Source organism: Macrobrachium rosenbergii, chromosome 15 (genome assembly GCF_040412425.1).
Source record: "Macrobrachium rosenbergii isolate ZJJX-2024 chromosome 15, ASM4041242v1, whole genome shotgun sequence".
Classification (NCBI taxonomy): Eukaryota; Metazoa; Arthropoda; class Malacostraca; order Decapoda; family Palaemonidae; genus Macrobrachium; species Macrobrachium rosenbergii.
Window position 1 is genome coordinate 23,459,839 of NC_089755.1, and position 26,559 is coordinate 23,486,397.

Genomic DNA, 26,559 nt, shown 5'->3' on the forward strand with positions numbered 1-26,559 from the left:
CCACACTAGACTCACCTAGCCTTGGTTTCGGACTACTTACACCAAGCTCATTCAAACTCTGGAGACTTATGTTGGCTCCAACCTCACTCACACCTGACATGGCTGCTATCATCTCTTCCCTTACTCATTTATTCTTCCTCTGCCTCAAGCTGCTCCAAAACTCCTCCGCCTCTCCAGCTGTTACTGCTCCTCTCACTCACCTCACTCTTTCAACACTTTCACTCAGAAACTCACACACTATACGTACCGTCTTCCTGACGACTTGGCGTTGTTTCCAATTCACCCAACTCTTTGCATATCTTATCCACATTCCTTGTACTCACCAAGTTCACTCCTTCCACATCCCACTCAAATCCTTCAAAATCAATTACACCCTTATTTTCACTACCACCAAACAACACAGCAAGAGTATTCTCACTTCTCATGCCTACTGGTTTCTCAAGCCCCTCAAAATCAAACAACCCATCTCGGTTACTCTCCGCAAACAACTCATTGACTGTACCCTTACCCTTTCTACACCTCCTTTTAGGCTTTCTCTTATGTTCCACCAACACTAGCTGTTTATCTCCCCAGTTTATATCTTCTTCTATTTCTTCATTTTCCTTTTCCCTTTCCTCCCTTAATAACTTCCTAATACTATGCTCTATTATGTATTTAGGTGGTTCTCTCCATCTCCTCAGCTGATTATAATGTGCTTGTATTACCCCTACTTTTCCTTCTTCATTCCTGTCTTCTAGCACATAATTCAATCCATTAGACCAAACTGTTTTCACTACATACGGACCTTCATACTTCTCACGCATCTTATTCGCTGTCAATCTTCCCTTCTCAACAACTTCCTTCAACACCCTATCACTCACTCTGAAACTCTCAAACCTTTCATTTGCCTGCCTCCACACATCCCGCTCGTCTTCATTCAAATCCAACCTCGCTCTCACATACCTCTCATAATTCGTCACATACTCACTCGGAGGTATGCTTGTATGTACTGACCCATTATACATCACTATCACTCTTCTTAACAACAAATCCCATTCATTCTCTCTATCAGTCAACATTTGTAACATCTCCTCAGAGTCCTTATGGTTCGTTCCACCAACCCATTTATTTTTCAGCATGTATGGAGTTGTTACTACATTAGCATGATACCCCATTCTTTCAACATTTGCTCCAAACAGTTTACCAGCAAACTCTGGCCGTATCACTCCAACATTCTTGCTGGCTTTCTCACATACACAGGCAACAAGACCATATGACTCCACTCTTGCAACGTTCTCAATAGTTTTATTCTTTACAGCTGCTGGCTTACAGAGCTTCCTCTTATGATCTATCATAACAACCACTCCTACGTTTCCTCTCGCAGTTACTGGCAAAGCCACACAATCAATTGCCACTAACTCAAACGGCTTTTTCATACCCGGCTTCATAACAGGTGGGCTAGCATACGCTTTCTGATCTGATACTTTCCCTTCTGATATTCTTAGCATGTGACTGCCACATCCATACAAATCTTCCTCAAATACGAGGAAAACATCTGCTCTTTCATACACTTGATCAACTTAAACTTCCCCATATGTCCATATTTCTCATGGACTAAAATGCACATCCCTACTGCTCCACTGATTTAGAACACTGGAACATACATCAACTCTCCCATCTTCTCTCTTAAAAAATACACCACTCCTTCACACAGCACAAATCCCTCAGCAAACCACATCCATTTACTCAACAACAGAGGCCATCTTCTCCCAGGTACTCCCTCTCTAATACATCTCCTCAACTCACTCACCATGAAACACTTCCGCTGCATCTCCTCAATGTCCTCTGCTGCCAACAATTCATTCTCACTCTTGTCCAACTCCACCACATCCTCCTCCTCACTCAGACTCCTATCAGTCATTCCGACAAACCTGGCCTTATTCACCACCTCACTTTTGAATCTTCCCTATTACAACCTCATCTTTCCTTAGAACTCCTGTCCCAGCAACATCCCACTATAATCCATTTCTTCCTCAAAAATCTATCCCAAACAATAAACAATATGGCATCTGCTTATCTCCCAGTACTGAAAGAAACTACCTTAAACTCTCTCAACCTCACCTTCAACCCCTCCTTCCTCCTCCAACCCCAGTCTTCTGCTATACCCCTTATTGACACATTCACCATTCTCCTTTTAACGTTCCCAATTCACTCTCTCAACATCCCTAATTATGAGTCGTTCTGCTTGATATTTGCGCTCTGGTGTCAGCAAACCACAATACTGTCACTCCATTGACATCTGTCACAATCATTGCATTGCTCTTCTGTGTACACACATACATCTGTCTCTTCCACTAACCAAACATCCTTCACTTACTTCTTACTGTCATCTTCCACTTCCTTCACTTACTTCTTACTGTCATCTTCCACTTCCAACAACTCCGGCATTCTCTCTTCAACATTTTCCTCCTTCTCATACTTCCTTTCATAGCTCTTTTTCTCTACGACCCAGTTATAGTGCACCCCAATCAAACACTGCAGATACAACTCACGCTCACTCTCTTTCACTCCCTCATGTCGATACACTATAGGTTTCTCACCACCAATGTGTACGGACATAATCACCTTATACTTCTTACTCACTGCTACCAAAACATCCTGAAATGGGGCTACTCCAGGACACATCATAGCCCTCAGACTCTTCTGATACCGTTCTACATTTGACACTCCCAAACATCCAGGTCTCTTGCAAACTTCTTCAATCACCTCCGCCCTCAGTTCATTCACACTTCCAGGTACCTGCACCTTCAAGCCTTCATCTACCAGTTCATTCAATCCATACCAAAAACTTTCAAACATTGAATCACCACCCCCCTTACTCTCATGTGCTACCACCAATCCTCTCGGCAGATACTCTGGTCTTATGTCTTTTATTTTCTCTTCTTTCCCTTCCCCAGGTAGTCTAGACATCCCCATGTGTATTTTTCTTTTACCTGGGATGTACTCCAGCTTCTAAATCAAAATCCTCAAATCCTCCGTTCGCACAATCCTAGCATCCACTCTTTTCATTCTCTGCAGATACACTAGATGTTGATGGCCAGTACGTACCACAAACCTCACACCATACAGAAACGGTCGTAACGCTTTCACACAAAACCGCAGGGCAGCCAACTCTCTCTCAACAGTCGAATACTTTCGCTCTCCCGAACTAAACACCTTACTTACATATGCTATCACTCTATCCCTTTCAACTCCTTTCACCACTTGCTTCTGCATCAAACATCCACCCATCTGACACTCCCACTGCATACCACTTCTGGCTTACTTGTCTGCATTGCCGTGAGGTGAACCAGCTCCACATCCTTCACCATTTCTCTTTCAGTTTCTCGGCTTGCTTTCTGCATCCTTTCGCCCACCTCACAGCTGTACTCTTCCCTGCAACCTGTCCATTCGACAATGGCTTTGCAATTCCCGAACAGTCTTCCACAAACTTCCTTCAAACTCGATCAATCCCAAAAATCCACACAACTCGCACGTAGTCCTGGGTCAAGGGAAACTTCTCACTTTTCTGCACAAACTTTTCCACTTTTCGCACTGAGACTCACTCACCTTATGGCCCAAAAACTCCACCTCTTCCATAGACCACTCACACTTACTCACTTTGACCTTCACCTACACTTCTTCTTCAACACAGCTTCACAACCTCTTGTGCTCTTCTCCCGTCTTACTCATCACCAAAATGTCATCCAGAAACATAACACATTCGGAAAACCACTCAGTACGACATTCAGTGCTCTCTGGAAGGCAGCTGGGCATTTGCCCAATCAAAACTGAGATTATAGAACTGATACTGTTTTTTCGTAGTCGAGAAGGCAGTTATCAGTCTACAATCCTCCACCACTGGCATCTGATAATACCCCCTTACCAGATCCATCTTGCTAAACACTTTCATCCCCTGCATACTGTACACACAGTCTGATACCACACTCATAGGGAATCTTTCTTTCACTGTTACCTCATTTACTCTCCGATAATCAATACACATTCGCAGACTCCCATCAGGCTTTCTTACAGGCACAATTGGACTATTCCAAGCACTCTTACTGAGTTCAATCACTCTTATCTTTTCCATCTCTTCACACTGCTGTTCAATCTCTCGCATTACCAGAGCCAGGAAATGTTGGGGTCTCTGATAAGTCAGTGTTTCATCTGTCATCTGAATATGGAACTCCAGCAATCTAGCTATCCCAAAGTCCTCATCCCTTGACTCAACACACCCTTTCTCTCCCATAACAACTCATACACGTGCTCTTTCTCTTTCTCACTGAACTTTTCATTCAACCTTACCTTTTCCCTAAGCTTTTCCTTACTCCACTCTTCTGTCCTTTCCCCTTCAGCCATCACATCATACCCCTTAACATGCTTACTATCACTCATATCAACTACACTTCTCAAAATTCCTAATCTATCACCAAGATGTATGCCTGTCCACCTTTTCTTTTTCACATCCCCACACACCTGTACACACCTTTGGGTCCTTTACATCCATAATCCCATGAAACACGTGTGCGACCCACCTTATCTCATATCACGCAGAGCTACCATCCAACATAAACATTTCTCCCAAACTCTCTGCACGAATCCAACATTAAGTCCTCCACCCTACTTTCACACTCCGCACACTTCCTGAATCTCTTGGCAATTGTACATCCTCCATCGCATACACCTCCACTCCAGAAACCATCTTCAAACTTACTTGTCCATCTTCCTTCACATACAACTTTACACTGGTTTCATTTCCCATTCATTATTTCTATCATTTCTTCCTCTAAATTTTGCTTACCTATTTTCTTCAAAAATGTGTACCCCAGCAACATATCATACTTCTCATTCACTCTCGATTCCTGCAACATAGCTGACTCAACAAACCTGCGCACACACCCTTACTCAGTCCTCAATCCCTGTCACATATCCCAGCACATTCCTTAATTCTGTGCCATGCTTTCTTTATTTTCTCATATGCCTCTCCTGAAAACCACATTTCCACTACAACCAGTATCAATCAATGCTTTCATTAACACTCTACATTGGCTAACACACAAACAATGATCAACTTGTCCCCCCAAAACCAGTGTTCCAACTCACAAATCCTTCTCTCCACATTGCAAGTATCTATCCTTCCATACCAGAGGAGCTCCTGCAGTAAGCCCCTTCACAATTAGTTTCCCTGAGGTTGGGATTTGGTACAGCAGACTTCCTTCACATGACCCTCCATTCCACATCCTTCACACTTACTCCGAGGGTTCTTACATGTTCTGGCAAAATGCCCATTCATTCCACAGGTTCCACAATGACTTCCATTTACTCCTACTCTCCTTCCACTCTGGCAGTCTCTCACTCAATGCCCTATCTTTCCACAGCTGAAACACTTCAAATCTTTCACTTGCGGGCAATCCCTCAACACATGCCCTCTCTTTCCACAGCCAAAACACTCGCCATTGGCCCATCTGCAATCCGCTTTCACATGACCAGTCCTTCCCACACTAGAAGCACCCACCTGCCTACTCACTCCCATCTGCCTCTCCCTCATATTCCCATTTGCTCTACCCACACTTCCACTCCTAAACCTCTCCCAACTTCTGCTCGAGCTCCTTTTTCCATTACTCCCCACATTCACTTGCACATTCTTTCTTCCTCTTTCTGTCCTGTCTTTCTTACATTCCTCCAACAAGGCTGCATCCTGCCAACTCTCAGTCACCTAAGCGTCCTTACTTATGAGTCCTTCCATTTACCACCAGACCAGCATACATTTCAGCCCACTTCATCCTCATCTACTCTCATATCTTCTAGGTCTCAAAGCCATCCCTCCCAGTCTAGCTTTCTGACCACAGCTTCAATCTTTTCCTTCTCATTTAAAATGACCCTAATCTTCTCAGGGATAGTGGCCAAGAACTTCCATGAGAGTGTTTTTCTTTGTCCTTCCTCTCCATACTCCTTCTGGCCAGCACTTCCAGCCTGAGCATAAGCACTTCCTCTCTCCAGCCTTCATCTTGTGCTCCTTAGCCTATCATCCTTCTTGTACACAGCCTGCCCTTTCATTCTCAACACCTGCTTGATACTTCTAGCCTTCAGACTCATACCCTGGTTCGCCCTCACACATACTCGTATGGCACATCTTCAACCGCTCATCCAAAAACTCTCCCAGCCACTTCATCCACACACTTTCATTCTCTCCATACTTTTGCCTACAATGCTCGCCACTCATGGCTGTGCCTGCTCTTCTCCTCCCGATGTTAGACTTCTCTATGCGGGGAAAGGAATAAAAATACGTAAAGGGGCGTATAACGCTTATACGCATTATTCTGAAAGTTCGCCCATAGCGGTACTGTTCACTGAGATTTATTCACTAATTACTGTACTTCCATCTCATTTTCATGACTAAATGCACTTTTTTGTGATAAAACTGTTAAAATACTCAGGTAGTGTTCAAGTTACGATAATTCGATTTTGCAATGAGGTCAGCAATTAATACTGATACGACAATATTTATAAAATATTTTTAAATTTCCACTGAACTGCGCAGCAGCATACAATCAGGCAGCGAGGACCAAATTACAATAGACCAACTCTTTTTCCTCCAACTCTTTATCCCATCTTCTAGTTAAAAAAGTAAAAGAATGATAAAAGTATTGTTAGTAACATTATAGTCTTGCATAAATGCATACAGCCATAAACAACCGAACGAGAAACTGCTTGTATCACAGTGAATCGGATAACAACAGCCGTTTTGCTTGTATTTCAACCATCATGCGTAATAAACAATTACCGTAGTTATGTAACAAATGATGTTAAGTAGAATAGGCCTGATTAATTTTACATTATACCCTTATTAAGCTATGGAAAAGATCAGCAAGGAACTATACTGCTAAATTTAAGCACGCAGTTGTAGCTGAAGCTTAGAAAACAATGTTCAAGCTGCTAATGACTATAAATTATCTTGCATCGCAACATGGATGAAACTGAACCATAAATAAAATTGAGAGGAAAAGCATTTTAATCAAAACTACTGGGCATGAAAAACATATTACTGCTGTTTTCATGCTGATAAAAATACAGTAAATCACGTAAACTTTTTATGATGAAATGGAATCTCGTTTTTTACAAAACAAACTTCCCCTAAGCTAACGCGTCATCTATTAATGAAAAAATAGCAATTATTAATTTCACAATCAGACGTATTTGTTTATTTTTTGACTTAAAACACTTCAGATAACTTAAAAATAACCTTATCTCATATAAATAAAGTATTGAGATTCGGCAAGAACCCACCAACTTTTTTATGAGCAACTCAACAACACCCCAAACACATGACCCTGCCTCTGCAATCTGGCACAGTTTTCTGTTTCTTCTGTTCAAACACTACACCTCCTGACAGAAACTGAATTCGAGTACAAAAAGCTGAATGAACCACAGATGTGCCCCCAGAAATTTACTCCTAACTTTCCTCCACCAGTGTCACATTACGACCACCCATGTCCCATCTGCCTTTTATCTCTTGTCCTCCCACTCCATCAGTGCTTTCCGATCCCAGTGGTCAAGGCAGTGATGCTCCTTGGATGCAATCAGCTTGTTTCATCCTCTCCAGCTCTTAGCCTAATCTGGCAATTGCCAATGCAAATCCTATTAAATCTGTAGGCTCCAACAGCTCAGGTGAAGGGGAGCTCGTCCTATTTTAACACACTCACTCAAGCAAACTGCAAGTAAAAAAGTAAAAATAACGATTAATTAAACAATCATACACCAACAACACATTCATAAACAACATATACACACACAATAAACTTAATAGGAAAAAAAAAAATCACAACAACAAAAACAGAACAATCAATTCACACAAACGTCTTTCATCATACAAACCCAAACTGAGCCTACCACAAGAGTTCTTCAATTCTTCCTCAGAGCCAGCTGGGACAGGGAAAACACCCAGACTCTTTCATTTTTCCTGTAACCCACGAGATCAAGAGGCACCTGCTCTGTTGGAGTTCTGAAGACAGGTTGCTGGGAGGGAAGCCCCTTCTCATTCAGAGCCCCAACCTAAGCTTTTATGCAGACGCATTGGACTTAGGCTGGGGAGCTATCGTGGGAGACAAGGAGGTCTCCAGGACATGGTCACCAGAGCAAGAAAAGTTTCACATAAATGTGAAAGAGTTAAAGGCGGTCCACTTGGGGTTCAAGCCTTTTCCTTAGAGGTGTTCGGCAAGACAGTGACAGTCCACTCGGACAATACCACAGCCCCGTCTTGCATCAGCAACCAAGGGGGAACGCATTCTTTCTCCCGCTGCGAAGCAGCAAGGGATCTTTTCCTCTGGGTAAATTGGAACCAGATGAAAATGGTAACCAGATTCGTCCAAGGCAGACTGAATGTACTGGCAGACCAGCTGAGCAGACACAATCAAGTCATTCCCATGGAGTGGACTTTGAATCCACTAGTTTGCCTAGACCTGTGGAGACTGGGGAAGACCGACTCTGGACCTTTTCGCGACTTCCAATAACCATCGTCTTCCTCTGGTTTGTTCACCAGTTCCAGACCCCTTGGCATGGGCAATGAATGCCATGTTGCAGGACTGGTCAAACAAAGACCTGTATGCTTCCCCTCCATTCGGGATGATAAGAGAAGTCCTGAACAAGTTCTGGTCCCACCAGAATGTGTCAATGATGCTAACAGCCCCATTTTGGCCTCTAAGGGAGTGGTTCTCGGATCTCCTGGAACTTCTGGTAGACTTTCCAAGACTTCAATCACAAAAGCACAATCTTCTCAAACTACCTCATTTCAGACAGTTTCATCAAGGGTTGTCAGATCTAGCTCTGACAGGCCTGAGACTGTCAAGAAATTACTCAGAGTTAAGGAATTTTTAAGGGTGGCTGCAGAATCTGTTGCAAAACGCAGACGCCAGTCATCTGCCAATGTCTACCAGAACAAGTGGTCTATCTTCTGACTTGGTGTAGAAGAAATGGCATCTCGTCTGCTAAGACATCTTCAACAGAAATTGCAGATTTTCTGTTATTTCTGAGGACCACCAGAGATTTGTCCTCTTCCACAATTAAAGGTTACAGGTTCATGCTTAGCTCTGTTTTTCGGCATAGAGGCCTGGACTTATCCGCTAACCAGGATATATCCAATCTTATTAGATCTTTTGACACTTGTAAGCAAAGGAATATGGAACTAGTATCATGAAACCTAGAAGTGGTCCTAAAATGGCTCTCAGGCCCTCTTTTGAACCTCTTAGCTCCACGTCCCTTAAGAAGACCCTCTTCCTGGTAGCCTTAGCCACTGCTATGAGAGTCAGTGAAGTACATGCAATTGACAGAAGAGTTGGATTCGCTCAAGGCAATGTGGTCTGCTCTTATACCCTTGGATTTCTTGCAAAGAACGAGATTCCATCAAAACCCAGGTCTCATTCTTTTGGCATCAAGAATTTAGTAGAATTTTAGATTTGGAGGATTAAGAGAGAGCATTTTGTCGAGTGAGGGCTTTAAAACATTACCCACTTAGGACTGAGAAGATACGGGGACCCACCGGCAACCTGTGGTGTTCGGTCAAAGACCCCTCTCTTCAGTATTGACATTTGCTGCACTCACCAAGAAGTCGAAGAAGAGGAGTAGTTGTCATCGAGTGCTGTCACCTCCTTCCCTTCTTCCAAAGCCAGTAAGCGAAGGAAGAAGTCTGCTTCATCTCCCTGCAAGAAGTCTCATAGACTTTCTAGCGGTCAGTCCTCTGCTGCAGAGAGGACTGATGGGACTCTCATTAGCAGTAACATGTTTACTGCCGCACCCTTTGCCAAGTTCAAGGGTGCAACTGCTACCCAAGGTTCTCTGGATCCCCGGTGTACCAGCACTGGCCTCAGCAGTACCCCTACCCGAGTCAGCACGGGTTCCTGGTCTATGGACCGAGGCCCATCTGCCAGTACAGCCTAGTGAGAGAAGGTGAATGTGAGCAAGCATACTCTTTCACCCCCTCCTGCTCTTCAAAGAGAGTGGCCCAGGGATTCCACCCAGGCTGGTCACGTAGACCTAGCAAGATGAGGTCCCACACTCAAGTCTTCACTTCCTGTAGAAGCCTCAGCGTCTAGGATGACTAGGGCATGCTCAAAGGATAGATCCCGTCCATATTTGCATGAGTGGAGCCACTTTCCCCACCTTTGTGAATGTCACCACCGCAGGTTGACAACTGCCCATGGCTTCTGTCACCTGTCAGTCCCCTCTACCTTCTTGGGGTTTTGTGGGAGCCAGAGGCCAAACAGGCCTGGGGTTTGGGACCGGGACTGTTCTCGATCCCATCCCAGCCCCACCACGGGTTTACATACCTGTGTCATTCCTCAGAGTGGACGGGTTGTATGCCTGGGCGGTAGAGAGATCACCAGGGGGCTCTGGTGAGTGCCCCTCTCCTGCAGAGGGAACAACTTTAGAGGACTGGGAACTGGAGGGTCCTATGCCCCGGGACTCGGACACCCCCAAATTGCCAAGGAACTTTGTGGAGATCATTAAAGTGATCTGTCTTTTTAATGATCTTGGGGGAGAGATTGTGGCCTGCTCTGCAGACTGTTCTTCAGCCATCAAGTCTTTGTAGGGACTGCAGAAGGAACCCAGGGCTCTGATCGGCCTACTATGGCCGAGATTTGCTGTCAGGGTTTTAGACCTGGTGAATTCTCTTGTTTCTGGGCAAGAAAATTCTCTGTGGTCCAGTAAGTTGCTCTCTCTCTACCTCTGGCTAATCAGAGGAAATATGTTTCTTCAAAGAGTTCTTTACCAACCAAATAGGTGGGCTCGGATTTGACTCGTCTCTGTCCTTAGTTGGCACTCGACCGTCTCCTTGCAGATAGTCTCCTCCTCACAGGCGGAGGCAGTGGCCCTGGAGTTGATTGCCATGTCAGCGCTTCAGACGGTCTCTTGGCTGGATCTTTGGTCCCGCACAGTAGCCAGGGTCGCATCCTCATCGCAAGAGTGCCAGGATCACATCCTCATAGGAAGAGTGAAAACCAAAGGAGGTTGCTTCCTTTGAGAGACTGATACTAACTGAAGGTAGAGCCATCACTTAACTCGCCCACCAGATGGCAAACCTGGTGTTGAAGAGGAGAGATTCAGTTCTGTCTCAGCTTTCAAGGTTTATTGAACCAGAGTTGGCATTGGCACTCAGGAACAGACTGTGTTGGGATCCTCCTCTCTCTTTCCACGGAATGAGATGGCAGTTGCAGTAAACAGGCTTTGAGTCGAGAACAGTGACAAGCCTGTCTATCAGGCAGTGTCAAAAACCTCTTGGTCTTTGTGTGCCACTGCAGGCTTGCCCTTCCTCTTCAGGTCAGAGAAAGCCCCAGACTTCCTCTGCCTCTTGTTGAGGAATCCAGCCTCCTTCTGCCTTGGTAGCAAAAGGCATGCAGCCATGTCCCTTTCAGCCCATTATCCATTCAAGGAAGGGATGCAAGGGGTGGAGTTCCTCTCTGCTTGCTGCCGATGGTGGGGGCATGCCTGTTGAGCCAATGGGCAACTTGGCGGTGACACAGAACGGAGACCTGGTTAGTGGATGTCCTTCGGGTAGGGTATCTACTACCCTTTGAGTGTCCCCCACCCCTCACTGTCAATCCAGTCCGATTCCAGACTTATGTTCCCAGCTTGCAGAAGGATCTCGCCCTTTGGGCCGAGGTAAATAAGATGCTGTGGAAAGGTGCAATAGAAGTCTTAAGGAATCAGTCTCCAGGTTTTTACAGCCACCTGTTCCTGGAGAAGGCGACAGGCAGTTGGAGACCAGTCATTGACCTCTCTCTATTGAACTGGTTTGTTTGCCAGACCTGGTTCAAGATGGAAACTAATCACTCGGTGTTAGATTCCATCAGAGAGGGCAACTTCATGCTTATGATGAACCTAAAGGATGCATATTTCCAAATACCCATTCATCGGCCCTCTTGAAAGTATACCTCCACTTCACCCTGGGGGAGATGGTGCTCCAGTTTCAAGCACTCAACCGCCCCTAGGTGTTCACTCGAGTGTTCATGCTGACTAATGCTTAGGCCCATTGGCACAGGATATGTCTGTTGACATACCTGGACTATTGGGTAGTCCTAGCCAGTTCATTGCTGCTTTGCTTTGGGACAGAGACCATCTTCTCAAGTTTTTGTCATAGTCTCAGCGTGGTGATAAACTTTGAGAAAATGGTTGTCATGCTGAAGCAGAAGATAAAGTACCTGGGCATACTGATAGATCAGGTAGCCCTGAGTGTTTTCCCTTCAGGCTCTGGCATCAGCAAGTGCAGGGAAGCAGCACAGAAGTTCCTGTCTCGACAGGAACAACCTGTTCGGCAGTGGTGGGTCGTTCTGGGTCACCTGTCATCCATGAAGCAACTGGTCCCTTATGGATGGCTTCATCTCCGCTCCCTTCAGTGAAGGCCACAGTAGTTCTGGTCTCCAGGAAGAGACCTTTCTTTCCTTCTTCCTATGTAAAGTGTTTTTGGAGGGTAGAGCATATTGTAAAATATTTAAAATATTTGCTAATTGTTTTAATTTTATTTTTCAGTCTGCTTTTACTGGAAATAAAATTAAAATAATTAGCGAATATTTTGAATATTGTACAATATGCTCTATCATCCAAACGCACTTTACAGTAATATCATTTCAAATACATCTTACATTACCCTTAAAAAGAGAGAGAGAGAGAGAGAGAGAGAAAAAGAGAGAGAGAGAGAGAGAGAGAGAGAGAGAGAGAATCGAATCGAATCGAATCGAATTGAATTGAATTGTACACCTGTTATGCTGAGTCTGGGGCCCAAGCTGGAATGAGCATAACAAATACACTGTAAATCATAATAAGTACAGTACACTGTAAATCATTTTTATATTAAAAATCAGTACTGTATTTAGTCATGAACACAATATGAAAAAGTACAGTAATTAGTGAATACTGTAAATAGTGTTGCTCTATGAAAAAAGTGAATTATGTAGTGATAATTTTAGAGATACGGTCCACAGAAAAAATATGCAAATTGGTGAAAGTTCCTGCAGAAAAGTGAAAGATATTTTCCACAAAAATCCGCGACAAAGTGAAGCACGGAAAGTGAAGTGCAAGAAAGCAGGGTAGCACTTTATCGACTGTCAGCTAACAATCCTTTAGATTCCAGATACTTATACTGTATAGCATAGTGGCTTAAATCTAGTTTAGTTGCTTAAAAATATTTTAAAGTTTTTTAGCAACTGTGGAGAACCCAGGGAGGATAGAAATTGGCCTGTAGTTACTGCAGTCTGCAGATATGCCACTTTGGAATGACACTGTATTACTAAGCTTTCACTCATCCACAAAGATACTACGTCGACATAAAAATCCACAGAATCTACTAATCTGGGGAGACAACACACTAGAAACTTTTTTAAAAAACAAAGGGAAGAAGCCCTCAAGATCTCCACCCCAGCTAACAAGATTATCCAGAATTTTCTTAACATCCCTTTAGCGAAATGCAAATTTTGTAAGAATAGGTTCAGGATAAGAAGTATCAGGGAGAGGGACATCCTCAGCTGATAGCTTTGCTTCAGTAGCTCAATGAAACAGTTCACCCTTTTCCCTAGGGTCAGTAACCAATCTACTGTCATCTGTTAGTAGTGGTGGAATGGAAGGCAAGCCTCTTGGCTGCATGGTAAGCTCTGTTCACAAAACAACGAGACTCAAGAAAAATAGTGTAATTTTCATTAGAACTATTTCATCTCCATGTGTTGAATTTGGTCTGTTTGTCATGATAAGCTCGTCTACATGTACTTTATCACCAAACCATGGCTGGTCATTTGTCCTGAATTTGATGACCTTTCTAGGGACATATACCATATTAAAATAGCCATCAGCATTTCATTTAACTTCTTCTTGGGATCAAGATCTAAAATAGCATCTGAAATATTAAGTGCCTGACAAGCTTCATTAATGTGATCCCAGTTGGCTGTAGATTTTAGCTAGACTTTTTTTCCAGTGGTGGCATTAGGATTACCTTTATACTGACTGACAGATATGCCCATCTCAGTGGTGCAATGATCATAAGTGCCTATAATGTTTATTCACAGACCTTGGGCTTGACATTGGCTGGAACATTTTTGAGTATGAGGTCAAATCTATTACCAGAAATATGCTTTGGTTCCTCAGTCAGCTGGACAAAATCAGAGGGTACACAGAACTCAAGAGCAGACTGGCCAAGTTGATCTGTGGATTTGAATGTAGTCACTCACTGCTTTGCATTAGTCTCCACAAATAACGAATGAAGCTTTTGAATTCTGAGACAGCCATATTGATCCTTTCCAAGAGACAGTCATATATCGAATTATCGATGTTTGGATTGCGGTAAACAGCAAATACATACACATTGTAGAACTTACTGAAAATTTTAAAACAAAGAACTTAATGGTAACTATACTCCAAATTTTTCTGACAATAAATAGGTCATCCGGACTTAGTGTATATAACCATACCTCGTGCACGTGGGATGTTGTGATGATAAATGAAATCTTGGCCATCAAACCCTGGGATTAAAAACTCAGCCTTTGACTTGTTACTACTTACAAGAGTCTCAGATAAAAATATCGAATTGTAGTTATGGGCACAACTCTAAAGGTCAAGAACATTTGACCTTAAGCCTCGAATATTTGAGTAAAGTACTTGGCAGCTTTCTTACTATAATGAGTAACAGGCCCAGGCTTCAGCTCAATGCTTCCTGAAAGAATTAAAATTAACAACATAATGATAAACAGAATGATAAACAACATCATCATCAGCAAGAATAGTATTTACAAAAATTCTGTTGAAACTATACATAAATGTGACCTTATTTCATTGAAAAAAGTGCCAGCAGCAACTAGTCAACAAGGTAGGGCAAGCACACTGTGTTAGGCAAATAAGAAATCCACCAGGTTTGCCATAACAACTGGGAGAGAACAGACAGGCTGGATTAAGAAATTATAAAATGCTCAGAAGAAAAAGATTAGGTAAAGATGAAGGCACTTTCCTGATAATCCACCAAGCAACTTTTGCTTTCTCATCAGGCTGTCCTACACACTTGTCAAAAAAGCAGAAAAGTGAACAAAAAAGAAGATAAATGCCTGATTGTACCCTCAGGCAAGGGAACTCAAACCCAAGACCATGGAAGGCCACAGTACAATGGCTATGGCATAGTCCAAGGTTGGAGAACAAGGTTTGTAATCAGAGTAACCATCTCATAGAAGGGTTGCCTGCCAAAGCTAAAGGGTCCCTTCTACCTGCTGGTTTAATTTTTGGGTATCATTCTCCTAGAAGAGTTGCTTGCCAAGGCTAAAGTCTCTTCTACTGTAACTCATGTAAGCAGGGACATCGTACCCTGACGTGAATGTTGCTAAAAACCCACATTAACCTCACTACCTCCTGTGCTACTACGCTACTTGATTTCCAAATATGTACCAACATCATGAACATGCCATAAGAGATATCATAGTCTGTCATGTCCAACCTGTCAATCCTGGCCAGATCATCAGCCTTATAATATAAAATCCAGAAGGAACCCAGCCTTCTGGCAGGGATTATTATTATTATTATTATTATTAAATAAATTTGTTATGCGTCCCTTTTAAGTATTGTTACTCTCACGTTCTTACCTTCAAGATTCTCCTAAGTGCCGATACAGCTGTCCACAGCGCCTCTCTCGTCATAAAATGAGTCTATTCTTTGAAGAGAAATTATCTTAAAACACTGATATCTCTCAGGAAGGTGTATAGAGACAAGTTCTGTAGTTTCTTCACTTTGATAATGAAATATAAGTTATAAATGATCAGTACAAATTTAACATGTTACAGTAGTATAAACGAAATCACTCTTGTGAAATTAGTTCAGCACAGTCTATAGGGAACACGAAAGCGAGGGGAGACGTACTCTCCCTGTTGGATGGTTTCTTGAATCTGCTTCTCCTCAGTCCCTCTCCTGTTCTCGAACCCCTGGATTTCTTGTTATCTGCAATCTCCACCTCCTTCTAGTCCTATTGGAAGAATTTATCTGCAAGGCCTCCCCTTCAAACAGTTGACTGGGAAGGACTTCAGTGGGTGTGATTCAAATCTCTCCTTAGAGGACTTGATTGGAAATGGTCTTAGGAGGGGGTGTGAAAGACCCCTCCCTAGAATGTTTGATTGGAGGGTGTTGAAGTACATCACTTTGTCCGGCCCCCAATTTCCTGGAATTTCCATGAAAACGCCTCCTATTGAAGGCGGGGTTATAGGGCTGGCTGATGTTAGCTTTTTGGCGGTGCTGACCAATGACTTGAGTAAGCTAATTGTGAGGCCACAGTTTCCAACTTTTACGGTCGGTTTTATGGCTTTGGGCGCGATATACTCGCTCACTGTTTTGAGTTCGTGCAAGAAGTTTTTCTTCGGTTAGCCTCTCTCTCTCTCTCTCTCTCTCTCTCTCTCTCTCTCTCTCTCTCTCTCTCTCTCTCTCTCTCTCTCTCTCTCTCTCTCTCTCTCTCTCCCTAACATCACTACATCTTAACCAAAGCACTTAGATGAAATTCTTAATTTTCATAATTTTCCTACTGCTTATGATCATTGGAAGACACACTGTGCAAACACATTTCATGATAGCAACACTACCCATCAGGACCATGCCCATTTAACCCTTAAACGCCGAGCCTGTATTTACAAAAACGTCTCCTGTATGCCGGCGGCGTTCGGTGAGTTAGCACGAAGCGGAAAAAAGTTATTTTAAAAATCACAGCACGGTTAGTTTTTAAGATTAAGAGTTCATTTTGGCTCCTTCTTTTGTCATTGCCTGAAGTTTAGTATACAACCATCAGAAATGAAAAAGATATCATTATCATATATAAATATTGGAATATATGACAGCAAAAAAAAAACATATATAATTGTATACAAATTGCGCTGTAAGCACAACGGTTAAAGCTAATGAGTTAATTTTTTTAGTTGTATTGTACACTAAATTGCGATGATTTTGGTATATAACAAATTGTAAAACCATCAAAGCAACACAGAGAAAATATTATCACAAAATGATGCATGAATTTTAACGAGCGGACGTAAAAAATGTTTTTTTCAAAAATTCACCATAAATCGAAATTTTGTGCTAGAGACTTCCTGTTTGTTGAAAAATGAAGCTAATTGATTGAATATTACTAGACTGTAAGTGTTTTAGCTTACAATTGCAGTTTTCGACCATTTCGGTCGAGTTAAAGTTGACCAAAGTCTAATTTTTTTCTATTTATTGTGATTTATATGAAAATATTTCAAAACTGATAAAAGCTACAACCATGAGTTATTTTCTGTTGTATTTTACATGAAATTGCGCACATTTTCATATATAAAACTTTATGTGACGACTAATATAAAACGGTGCAAATATTACGACAACAAGACGAAAGAATTTCTGAGATGTTCGCCGAGTTACCGAGCAGACGTAAGGAAAATGTTTTTTCAAAAATTCACCATAAATCGAAATATTGTGCTAGAGACTTCCAATTTATTGCAAAATGAAGGTAAACGATTGAATATTACTAGAATGTAAGAGTTTTAGCTTACAATTGCGTTTTTTACCATTTCGGTCGAGTTAAAGTTGACTGAAGGTTGAAATTTTGGCAGTTATCGTGATTTATGTGAAAATATTTAAAACTGATAAAAGCTACAACAATGAGCTATCTTCTGTTGTATTCTACATGAAATTGCGCATATTTTCATATATAAAAGTTTATGTAATGACTAATGTAAAACGATGCAAACATTACGACAACATGAAAAGAATTTCTGAGATGTTGGCCGAAAGTTACAGCGCAAGCAGACGTAAGGAAAAAGTTTTTTTTCGAAATTCACCATAAATCGAAATATTGTGCTAGAGACTTCCAGTTTGTTGCAAAATGAAGGTACATGATTGAATATTACCAGAATGTAAGAGTTTTAGCTTATAATTGCAGTTTTTGGCCATTTCGGTCGAGTTAAAGTTGACTGAAGCTTGAAATTTTGGTAGTTATCGTGATTTATATGAAAATATTTCAAAACTGATAAAAGCTACAACCATGAGTTATTTTCTGTTGTATTCTACATGAAATTGCGCACATTTCTATACATAAAACTTTATGTAACGACTAATATAAAACAGTGCAAACATTACGACAACGTGATTTAAAGAATTTATGGCGCGGACGAAGGAAAAAGTTTTTTCAAAAAATTCACCATAAATCGAAATATTGTGCTAGAGACTTCCAATTGGTTGCAAAATGAAGGTAAATGATTGAATATTACTAGAATGTAAGCGTTTTAGCTTACAATTGCGTTTTTGACCATTTCGGTCGAGTCAAAGTTGACCAAAGGTTGAAATTTTGGCAGTTATTGTGATTTATATGAAAATATTTCAAAACTGATAAAAGCTGCAACCATGAGTTATTTTCTGTTGTATTTTACATGAAATTGCGCACATTTTCATATATAAAACTTTATGTAACGGCTAATATAGAACAGTGCAAAAATTACGACAAAATGACGAAAGAATTTCTGAAATTTTTGGCTGAGTTGTTCGGGCATAAGAAAAAGTTTTTCAAAAAATTCACCATAAATCGAAATATTGTGCTAGAGACTTCCAATTTGTTGCAAAATGAAGGTACATGATTGAATATTACTAGAATGTAAGAGTTTTAGCTTACAATTGCGTTTTTCGACCATTCGGTTGAGTCAAAGTTGACCGAAGGTTGAAATTTTGTGTAGTCGACGTACGGTACGTCCACTTGGCACCCAACAAACAATTTTAGTTGACGTATGATACGTCCAGTAGGCGTTTAAGGGTTAATGAGATGCCCTGTGGAACGATGTGCTCAGAATATCCTGAGCCATCCACCTGTCCGATGATCATTGAAAATATACCATTAGCCAAATACAGTACTAGATTGAGAAAGGTTTCAGCCAGTCAGCGACGAGCACCCATGGTCAACTACAGAAAATGTTGGCACAACTACATTCCTGCCCAGTCACCACATAAACATTGCAGTCATTCTCACCTTAATTCATTATAACATAAGCTGTCATTACAACCAAGCCATATATAAGATACCCTGTATCATAACAGTCAAATCCATTTGTACATTTGCCATATCCACAGTTTTATATGTAATTTTATTAGTAAACTGAAAACCATGAGTGTGTTAAACCCCTCTATGAATGTAGGCAGTCCCTGGGTTATGTCGGACTTGACTTAGGTCCTTCTGATTTTACGGCGCTTTTCAAATACTGTATATTCATGAAAAAATTGGTTCCAGGTTACAGCGGATGTTCGGAAGTTACATCATTTCAGTCTTATGGTGCCGTGAATAAATAAAAATAAATAAATAAATAAAAATAAATAAAAAATAAATGAATAAATAAAAAAAATAAATGAAAATAAATAAATAAATAAAAATAAATAAATCAAAATGAATAAATAAATAAAAATAAATAAATACCGTAAGCAACGAAAGACTGGAACTAGTTTCTGAGATTGTAGTTGACCGGACAGTGACCTACTCTGGGTCATTCACTCGCATGTTAGAATGTTCATCCCCATTTTTCATTTTTATAAATTTTTTATACAGTGTTCCAACTTCCGTTGTGCCTCAGGAATGGAACTCCGATGTACGTTGGGGACTGCCTAATGAAAACTGGACAACTATGATGTGAGCTTTTCAATAAAGAAAAGGGAATCAGGATTTAACACAAAAGGGAATAATCCTCCAAAGTATTTTTTTGATATTTACAATACTTTATATTAAAGTAGTTAAATCTTATCATTGGGGTATAATATAGATAGGGTTAATTTCAAGCCTCACCCTTCAGTTCTCATCTTGGTTGAGGTAGAGAAAATTGACACTTCTTTGTTTCAGGTTAATGTGGTGCTCTCTGACATGGCTCCTAATGCAAGTGGCACACGAGCACTGGATCATGAAAATATAATCGATCTAGCATATTCAGCATTGAATTTTGCAGTGCAGCATTCTGCTTTAAGAGCATCTTTCTTGTGTAAGGCAAGTGTAAGACCATTCTTATATACTTTATTTTTCATTTGTGTAATTGTCCCATGTATTTATAAGTAACATAGGTTACTCCCAGGTTATGGGCAGAGATTACTACTGTATTCTGACCCTTTGTTTCAAAACTTATTACAGTATTTGTAGTTATTCATGCATCATGGGATTGCTTTTAAGAGCAAAGACTGTATACTAACACAAGGCCAACTTAAATCTAACAACAACAATTCTTGTTACAGGTTTGGGATGGAAGTAGAGACACAAAGCTTAAAAGTGACATGGAGAGGTATTACGGCAGTGTCAAGGTTATCAAGCCTAATGCTAGTCGAAAAGATTCTTCAGAAAAGTTTTTGTTGGGCAAAAATTTTCAGGGGATTGGTAGATAACTAGTTGTAATAATAAATTGGATAGTTTTTGCAATAAAATCATTCATTTTTAATGGAATGTAACTGTGGTTGTATTTATGAATTCACTTCTTTGTCACGACAGTCAGCTCTTGACCCAAGATGGAATTGGCTTACATGAGCTTGATAACACACGCTAGGAAAATATTGGAAAAAATGGTTGAAATTAACGTTATATGTAAAAAAACATTTCACCATAATACAGTAGCCCTCAGCATACCAGATGCTGTTAGGGGTATGTCCTTCTGATAAGGAACAGGCACAATAGGCTACATCAGAAACTTTAAGATATGCAACAGCTAACACTAATGCCATATGATTTCTAGCCTAAACTAATTTGCATTTATCATTCAGTTCAGATTATTTATCAGTAAAATTTTATCAAGAAAATGCATCATGTCAGCAGGTGGCCTAGCAAAAGCTACTACAGTATAGTAGTAAAACCAATAAACAAAGAAATATGATAAATTGAAGTACAAGTTGAGGATTACTGTACGTGAAAAGCATCATTACCATTCGTTCTTCTTGTACGCTGTTACTTGAGGTTGACTTGAATATGCAACTACGACTTCACCAGGTCCTTGCATAAGAGAAAGTTATACTGTAATCACTTTTGTGAAAACAAATGCAAGGCTTTTTGCAGACTAAATAAGAATCCTTTTTCATTCATATGAGAGAGTGGGTTAATTCATACTTCTACATTTAATCATTTATATTCTGCATCTCATTTCAGTACGGTATCTATCAGTTCATTGATCAAAAACTCTCTTAGCCTTGAATTAATGAAAATTTGTCCTTACAAGAATACAAATAATTGCCTTTTATATTGGTTGATTGATTTATAGATTTTAGGCATACATGTCAAGCATTGGGGCAACTAAGGCCATTCACTGCTTAGATTTTAATATCAGTATAACTAAAATTCATGCAAAAATTATAAATTTGAAAGGAATTTGTATTTTTCCTGACATACAAACCTGAAGGTCTTTACACAGGATTTTGTTATGAGTAACTTACCAAGTAATTACATAGCTATAGTTTCTAATTATTGTGGCAGCTTAAATTGTGAAATTTGCAATAGTGCTTCCTTTGTTTTAGTGGAGGTGGCTAGCCCCACCCACTTTTGGGGAAGAATAGGTACAACACAGCTGAAGACCTCAATTTGTTTCTGCCAGTTAACGAATGAACTTCAGTTGTCTTGAGCAGCTTCATTTTGTATTTTGGTCGCCGGATGGTTGTACTTGTCCTCCATTTGGTGAAGTATTCATTATTTTGGTAGCCTTCACATTATTTCTAGATAGCTTAAGTTTATTTAGACCTAGTTTTCACTGATTACAACTTTATTTCTGACGATGTCTAACTCTAGTGCATCTAGAGTTCGTTTTTGCAGCAAAGGCTGCAAGACTAGATTGATGTAAGCCTCCCATGATACACACACAATCTGTAGTAATTGTAGAGGGCAGAATTGTTCAATTGATTTGACGTGTGTTGAATGCAAGGACTGGGATGAGGGGAAATGGAAGACTTTAAAAGCTCATCTAGATAAGCTTGAAAGAGACAGGAAAAGGAAGGCAGCTGCTAGAGCTGAAGCTAGGAGCTTAGCCAGCTTAGAATGTACTCCTAAAGTGAGTTTAGCCAATTTACCTGTTCTGTCATCTCCTTTACCTGCTTTTTTCCCATTAACCAGCCCTCTGATTATTCACCCACTCCTTTACCTGGCTCCCATGCTTCCAACCCTAATGCCATTCCAGTCTTGAAGCCTGTGTTGGCCAGAAATTTGGGTCTCATAGTTAATTTTATTGCTCAGTTGGGGACATCTGTGAGAGTCATTATGGACAAAGTGAATGTTAAAAGTTCAAGTGCAAGTGCAGTGTCAGTGGAAGAACTGGCTACGCGTCCCAGCAACGGTCCTAGACAAAGGTCACTGTCAGACTCCCCTAAACCTGGAAGGAGGCATACTGGAAGTCCAAGGGAGGTCAGCAGGGTTTGCCCACGGGTAGTTGCCCCCTCAGTCGAGCCTGTTGACTGGCCCCAGGTCTCAGCGGCAGACAGCCATTGGAAAGGTGTCCAAGAGAATGTGCATGGGCTTTCTTCCAGTGCTTTGGATTCCAGCCTGGATAATAGGCACCAAAGGTGCTTCTCTGATGAATCCCAACCTTTGAAGAGGCATGCAGGGAGGCAGAGAAGAGCGATCTGTAAGTGACTCAAGGAGTCTGAGCACAGTCCTCAGCTATCCTGTATAGCTTCTGGGACTTCTCAGAACATCTTTCTCCTGAGTGTCCAGTGGAAGAGCGCCAGTATTTGGTGCCCAAGCACCTATCCAGTCATCTTCTAGGTGCCCAGCACCCAGCGTCCAAGCACCCAGCGCCAGTTTCTGAGTGCTCGGCGCCATCTTCCATCTGCTTGGTGCCAGCTGTCAAGCGCCTGATACCACCTCTTCAGTTGCAATTACTCCCAGTCATGTGGAGAATGATCCTTCGCTTGTGTCCATTCAGCACCAACTCGATATTCTAGGCCTTCTTCAGAGAACGCCTACAGTAACAAAGGACCCTCCGGACATGTCTCCTTCTCCAGCCTGTTGAGAGTTCCAGGCTTCCTAAGATGGTACTGTCCTTTGTCCAGGAAAGCCTTTGGAGACATTGGAGAGTGGTTCTCAGAGAAGAGAGAGCAGGACGAGCCGGTCTTCTGTTCTTCTCCTTCTCGTCTTTCATGTAGGAGATATCTCTCTTACGCCACTGGAGAAGCTCCTTCTGTGGGAGTCACTGCCTCCTCCCAAGGGGACTTCTCTGGCCTTAAAGATTCGTCCTGAAGGTCGGCCTTTGCGTCAGCCAAGATCATGTTCTCATCTACAGAATTAGACCATTTAGTAAAGAATGTTTTTAAGGTATTTGAAGTACAGTACTTAGCTTTTTAGACTGGACCGTTGGCGCTCTTACAAAAAAGATCAAAGACTGTGGCGATCTCGCAGAGGATTTGTCTGCAGACTGGCTGGGTGTGCTTTCTTGCGCAAACAAAGCCATTAGGTATGGCTCCCTGGAGTTGGCTTCCTTGTTTTCCATGGGTGTACTGAAGAAGAGGGAACTTTGGTATTCTTTCACCACCAAAGGTGTTACTTCCACCCAGAAATCTGCATCCCTGTTTTCACATTTGGATTGTCTTCATCTTTTTCCTCAAGCAAGAGTACAAAAGATAGGCTCAGATCTTCAAAAGAAGTTGACTCAAGATCATCTGGCTCAGTCAGCCAAACGCCCCAAAGAGCCAGCCCCGTTTGGTGCTAAGATGGTGTCTCCTTTACAGCAGCAGCCCTTTCATGGCAGTAGGGCAAGATTCCAGCCCAGACCTCACTCCAATGTGTGCTCAGTCTAACCAATTAAAAAGGCCCCCACAAAACCTTCTGCTTGTAAATGAAGATCCTGTCCAGTGGGAGCCAGGCTTCTCCATTTTTGGGAAAAATGGGAAGACGGAGGTGTAGAGCAGTGGATTTCGATAGTTCTGAAAGAGGACTACTCTCTCCCGTTCAGGGAGAATCCTTCTTTAGAGTCGACACCCATCGCATTGACAGCCTACTCACTGGGCTCAGAGAGGTATTCGCCCTTACAGAAGAGGTCTCGTCTCCTCTCAAGAAAAGAGCTGTGGAGGTGGTCAAGGGTGTCAGCACAGCAGGTTTTTTACAACCATCTGTTTGTGGTCCCCAAGTCATCGGGGATTGGAGACCTGTCCTTGATGTCAGCACCCTGAATTTCTTTGTTCAGAAAACGAAATTCAAAATGGAAACAAGCCAATCAGTTCTGTCATTCATTCATTCACCAGGGCGACTGGATGGTAACAGTCGATATGCAGGACACATACTTCCATGTCCCCATATATCTGGACTCCAGGAAATACCTAAGGTTTGTGTTTCAGGGCAGAGTCTTCCAGTTTTGGGCTCTGGGCTTCGTCCTCTCTACAGCTCCTTAAGTTTTCACTCGTGTTCTTGCCCCTCTCACGCAGGGCTCCACCTCATGGACGTCAACGTCTCCCTGTACCTAGACAATTGGCTTCTTTGCTTTCATCAAGAGCACAATGCACGGAGGACCTTCGGAAAACCCCTCTTCTGGCCCAGGAGCTGGGTTTACTCATCAACTTACCAAATTCTCAACTGACTCCAACTCAAGTAATTCTCTATTTGGGGATGACAGTTGACTCTGAGTTTTCAGGCTTTTCCATCCCCCAATTGAGTCCAATCATGCATTCATATAGTCTGCGGTTTCCTCTCCATCCTGTCCTGTTCGTCCAACAGGTGGATGAGTCTCTTAGGAACCCTTGCATCCGTTGAAAAGTTCATCAGTCTTGGAATACTCCACATGAGGGTACTGCAATTCTTCCTGGGGCCAGTTCTGGTAAATGAACTGGTTCAGGATGAGGTCTTTCCATGAGCCGGGAACAAACATTTGGAACTGGACCGGAAAGAGGGTGAGGGATGAAGAAGACTCCAAGAGTAGCAGAACTGTATCTGACGGGCAATCCTCTACCACGAACTTCCAATCCATGCCACTGCTAAGCTTGCCCAATGGCTCGACAGGCATCACATCCTTTGGCAGCAAGTGGGAAAGACTGCCGCACCCCTGGCGTCCTCTGTCTTCTACCTGGGTAGAAGTAGTCTGAGTACCTCTACGAGGAGTCAAGAAAGTCTGGGACTTTCTCTGACCAAAGATGAAGGGCCAGCTTGACCCAAAGGTCAAACTGCAGTGCCTTGCAAAGACCTAAAGGACTTAGCCATTGCCTGTGAACGAGCCAAAGCCCATCCACTGCAGCCTCCCCCTCCCTCTAGCAAAGAGTGGGGAAGGATCCTAGAACCAGTCTGCCTTCGAGCACCAAAGCTGACTCAGGACTAACAGACCTAGAAGTTTGAAGCAATACTGTGTCTCACCCCCACCAGTTGCTGTCTAGTGTAGAAGGTAGATAATATCGCTACCACCCAGAGTAACTGTCTTGAGGGCAGCATTTTCCTCAGGTGTATGGAGCTCTGAGGATAAAAACAATCTTGGTCAATGATAAGCCAAAGATCGATCTATGAGATTAATTGGAATGCTACCCTGGCAGTCAAGTCCAGCGCCATTGCACTTGCGATAGGGAGATTCTCTCACACAGTGACATTCTAGGGACAGACTGGGACACGGATGAGTCAGGTCAGGGCCACCCTAAAAGACAGCAATGATCTCTGAGAGAACATGATATTTCCTCTGGTGGGCTAGAGGTAGAGAAAGTGCATTGTATGAACAGCTGGACCAGGAAGCGTTCTCTTGGCCAGGAAAGCATGGAGCAAGAAAAGATCCTGTCTCTTCCTCAGGATCATTAAAGAGACATATCATTCTAACGATCTCCACATAAAGTCTCTCTAACTCTGTCAGAGAGAAACATTCACCAGAGTCCCTGGCAATTTCTTGACCATTCAGCATGCGTCTTGTCTAGTCCTTGGACTGTATAGGGACGTAAGCCTCTGTGTCATGGGACGGAATGGGAACAACGTTTCCAGTCCCAAGCCCCAAACCTGTCTGGCTCCTGCCTCCCAGAATAAAATTCTAGGAGGAAGGAACAAGAGATAGATCATGAACACCCTCACCCCACCTGCTAAAGACCAAAGCCCCAGCAGGTAAGCGAGGCTGTGGGCGGTCATCAACCAGCAATGATGATGTCCGCCTGAGCGGGGACTGTCCCACGGACATGTTTCATTTTAATTAGAAGTCAAGGTTTCTACAAGAGAAGGAGACTGGGCAGGGGACCCTGTCTTGCCTTGCCCGAATGACCAAAGTGGCTGCTGGGCCACCAGGTCCGTAAACCAGGGACCATTGCTGCCCCAGTAGATGGGCTACCGGGGCCAGTACCGGCACAGGGTCTGCACTAGAGCGGGGATGGCACCGGTGCAGGGCCAGCACCAGCATGGGGCCAGAACTGGCAGGCCACTGGGGCTGGTACCAGTACACCAGGGGTCTGAAGAACCTCAGGTAGCAATTGCACTGGTGTGGTCAGCAGTAAGAGCAGCAGTACTATGGTACTGCTAGTACTGATAGACCGGGGGTGCAAACAACCCTAGATAGTGGTTGCACCCATCCTGAAGGCCCAGGTAGGAAGACTGGTACATCGGAGGTCTGAAGA

The 26,559-nt window shown here is 42.4% G+C and overlaps 1 protein-coding gene across 2 annotated transcripts in view; it reads left to right on the forward strand.

Moving 5' to 3' along the window:
* The window catches only part of Mrm2 (Mitochondrial rRNA methyltransferase 2), a 78,312-nt gene extending 57,843 nt beyond the window's left edge, over positions 1–20,469 (forward strand). For both annotated transcript variants that reach the window (XM_067117255.1, XM_067117256.1), the window contains exons 5-6: positions 19,877–20,017; positions 20,260–20,469. In XM_067117255.1, the coding sequence (XP_066973356.1) occupies positions 19,877–20,017; positions 20,260–20,406 (288 nt within the window). In that variant the 3' untranslated portion in view covers positions 20,407–20,469. The remainder of the gene's footprint in view (positions 1–19,876; positions 20,018–20,259) is intronic.
* Positions 20,470–26,559: the final 6,090 nt, after the last annotated feature.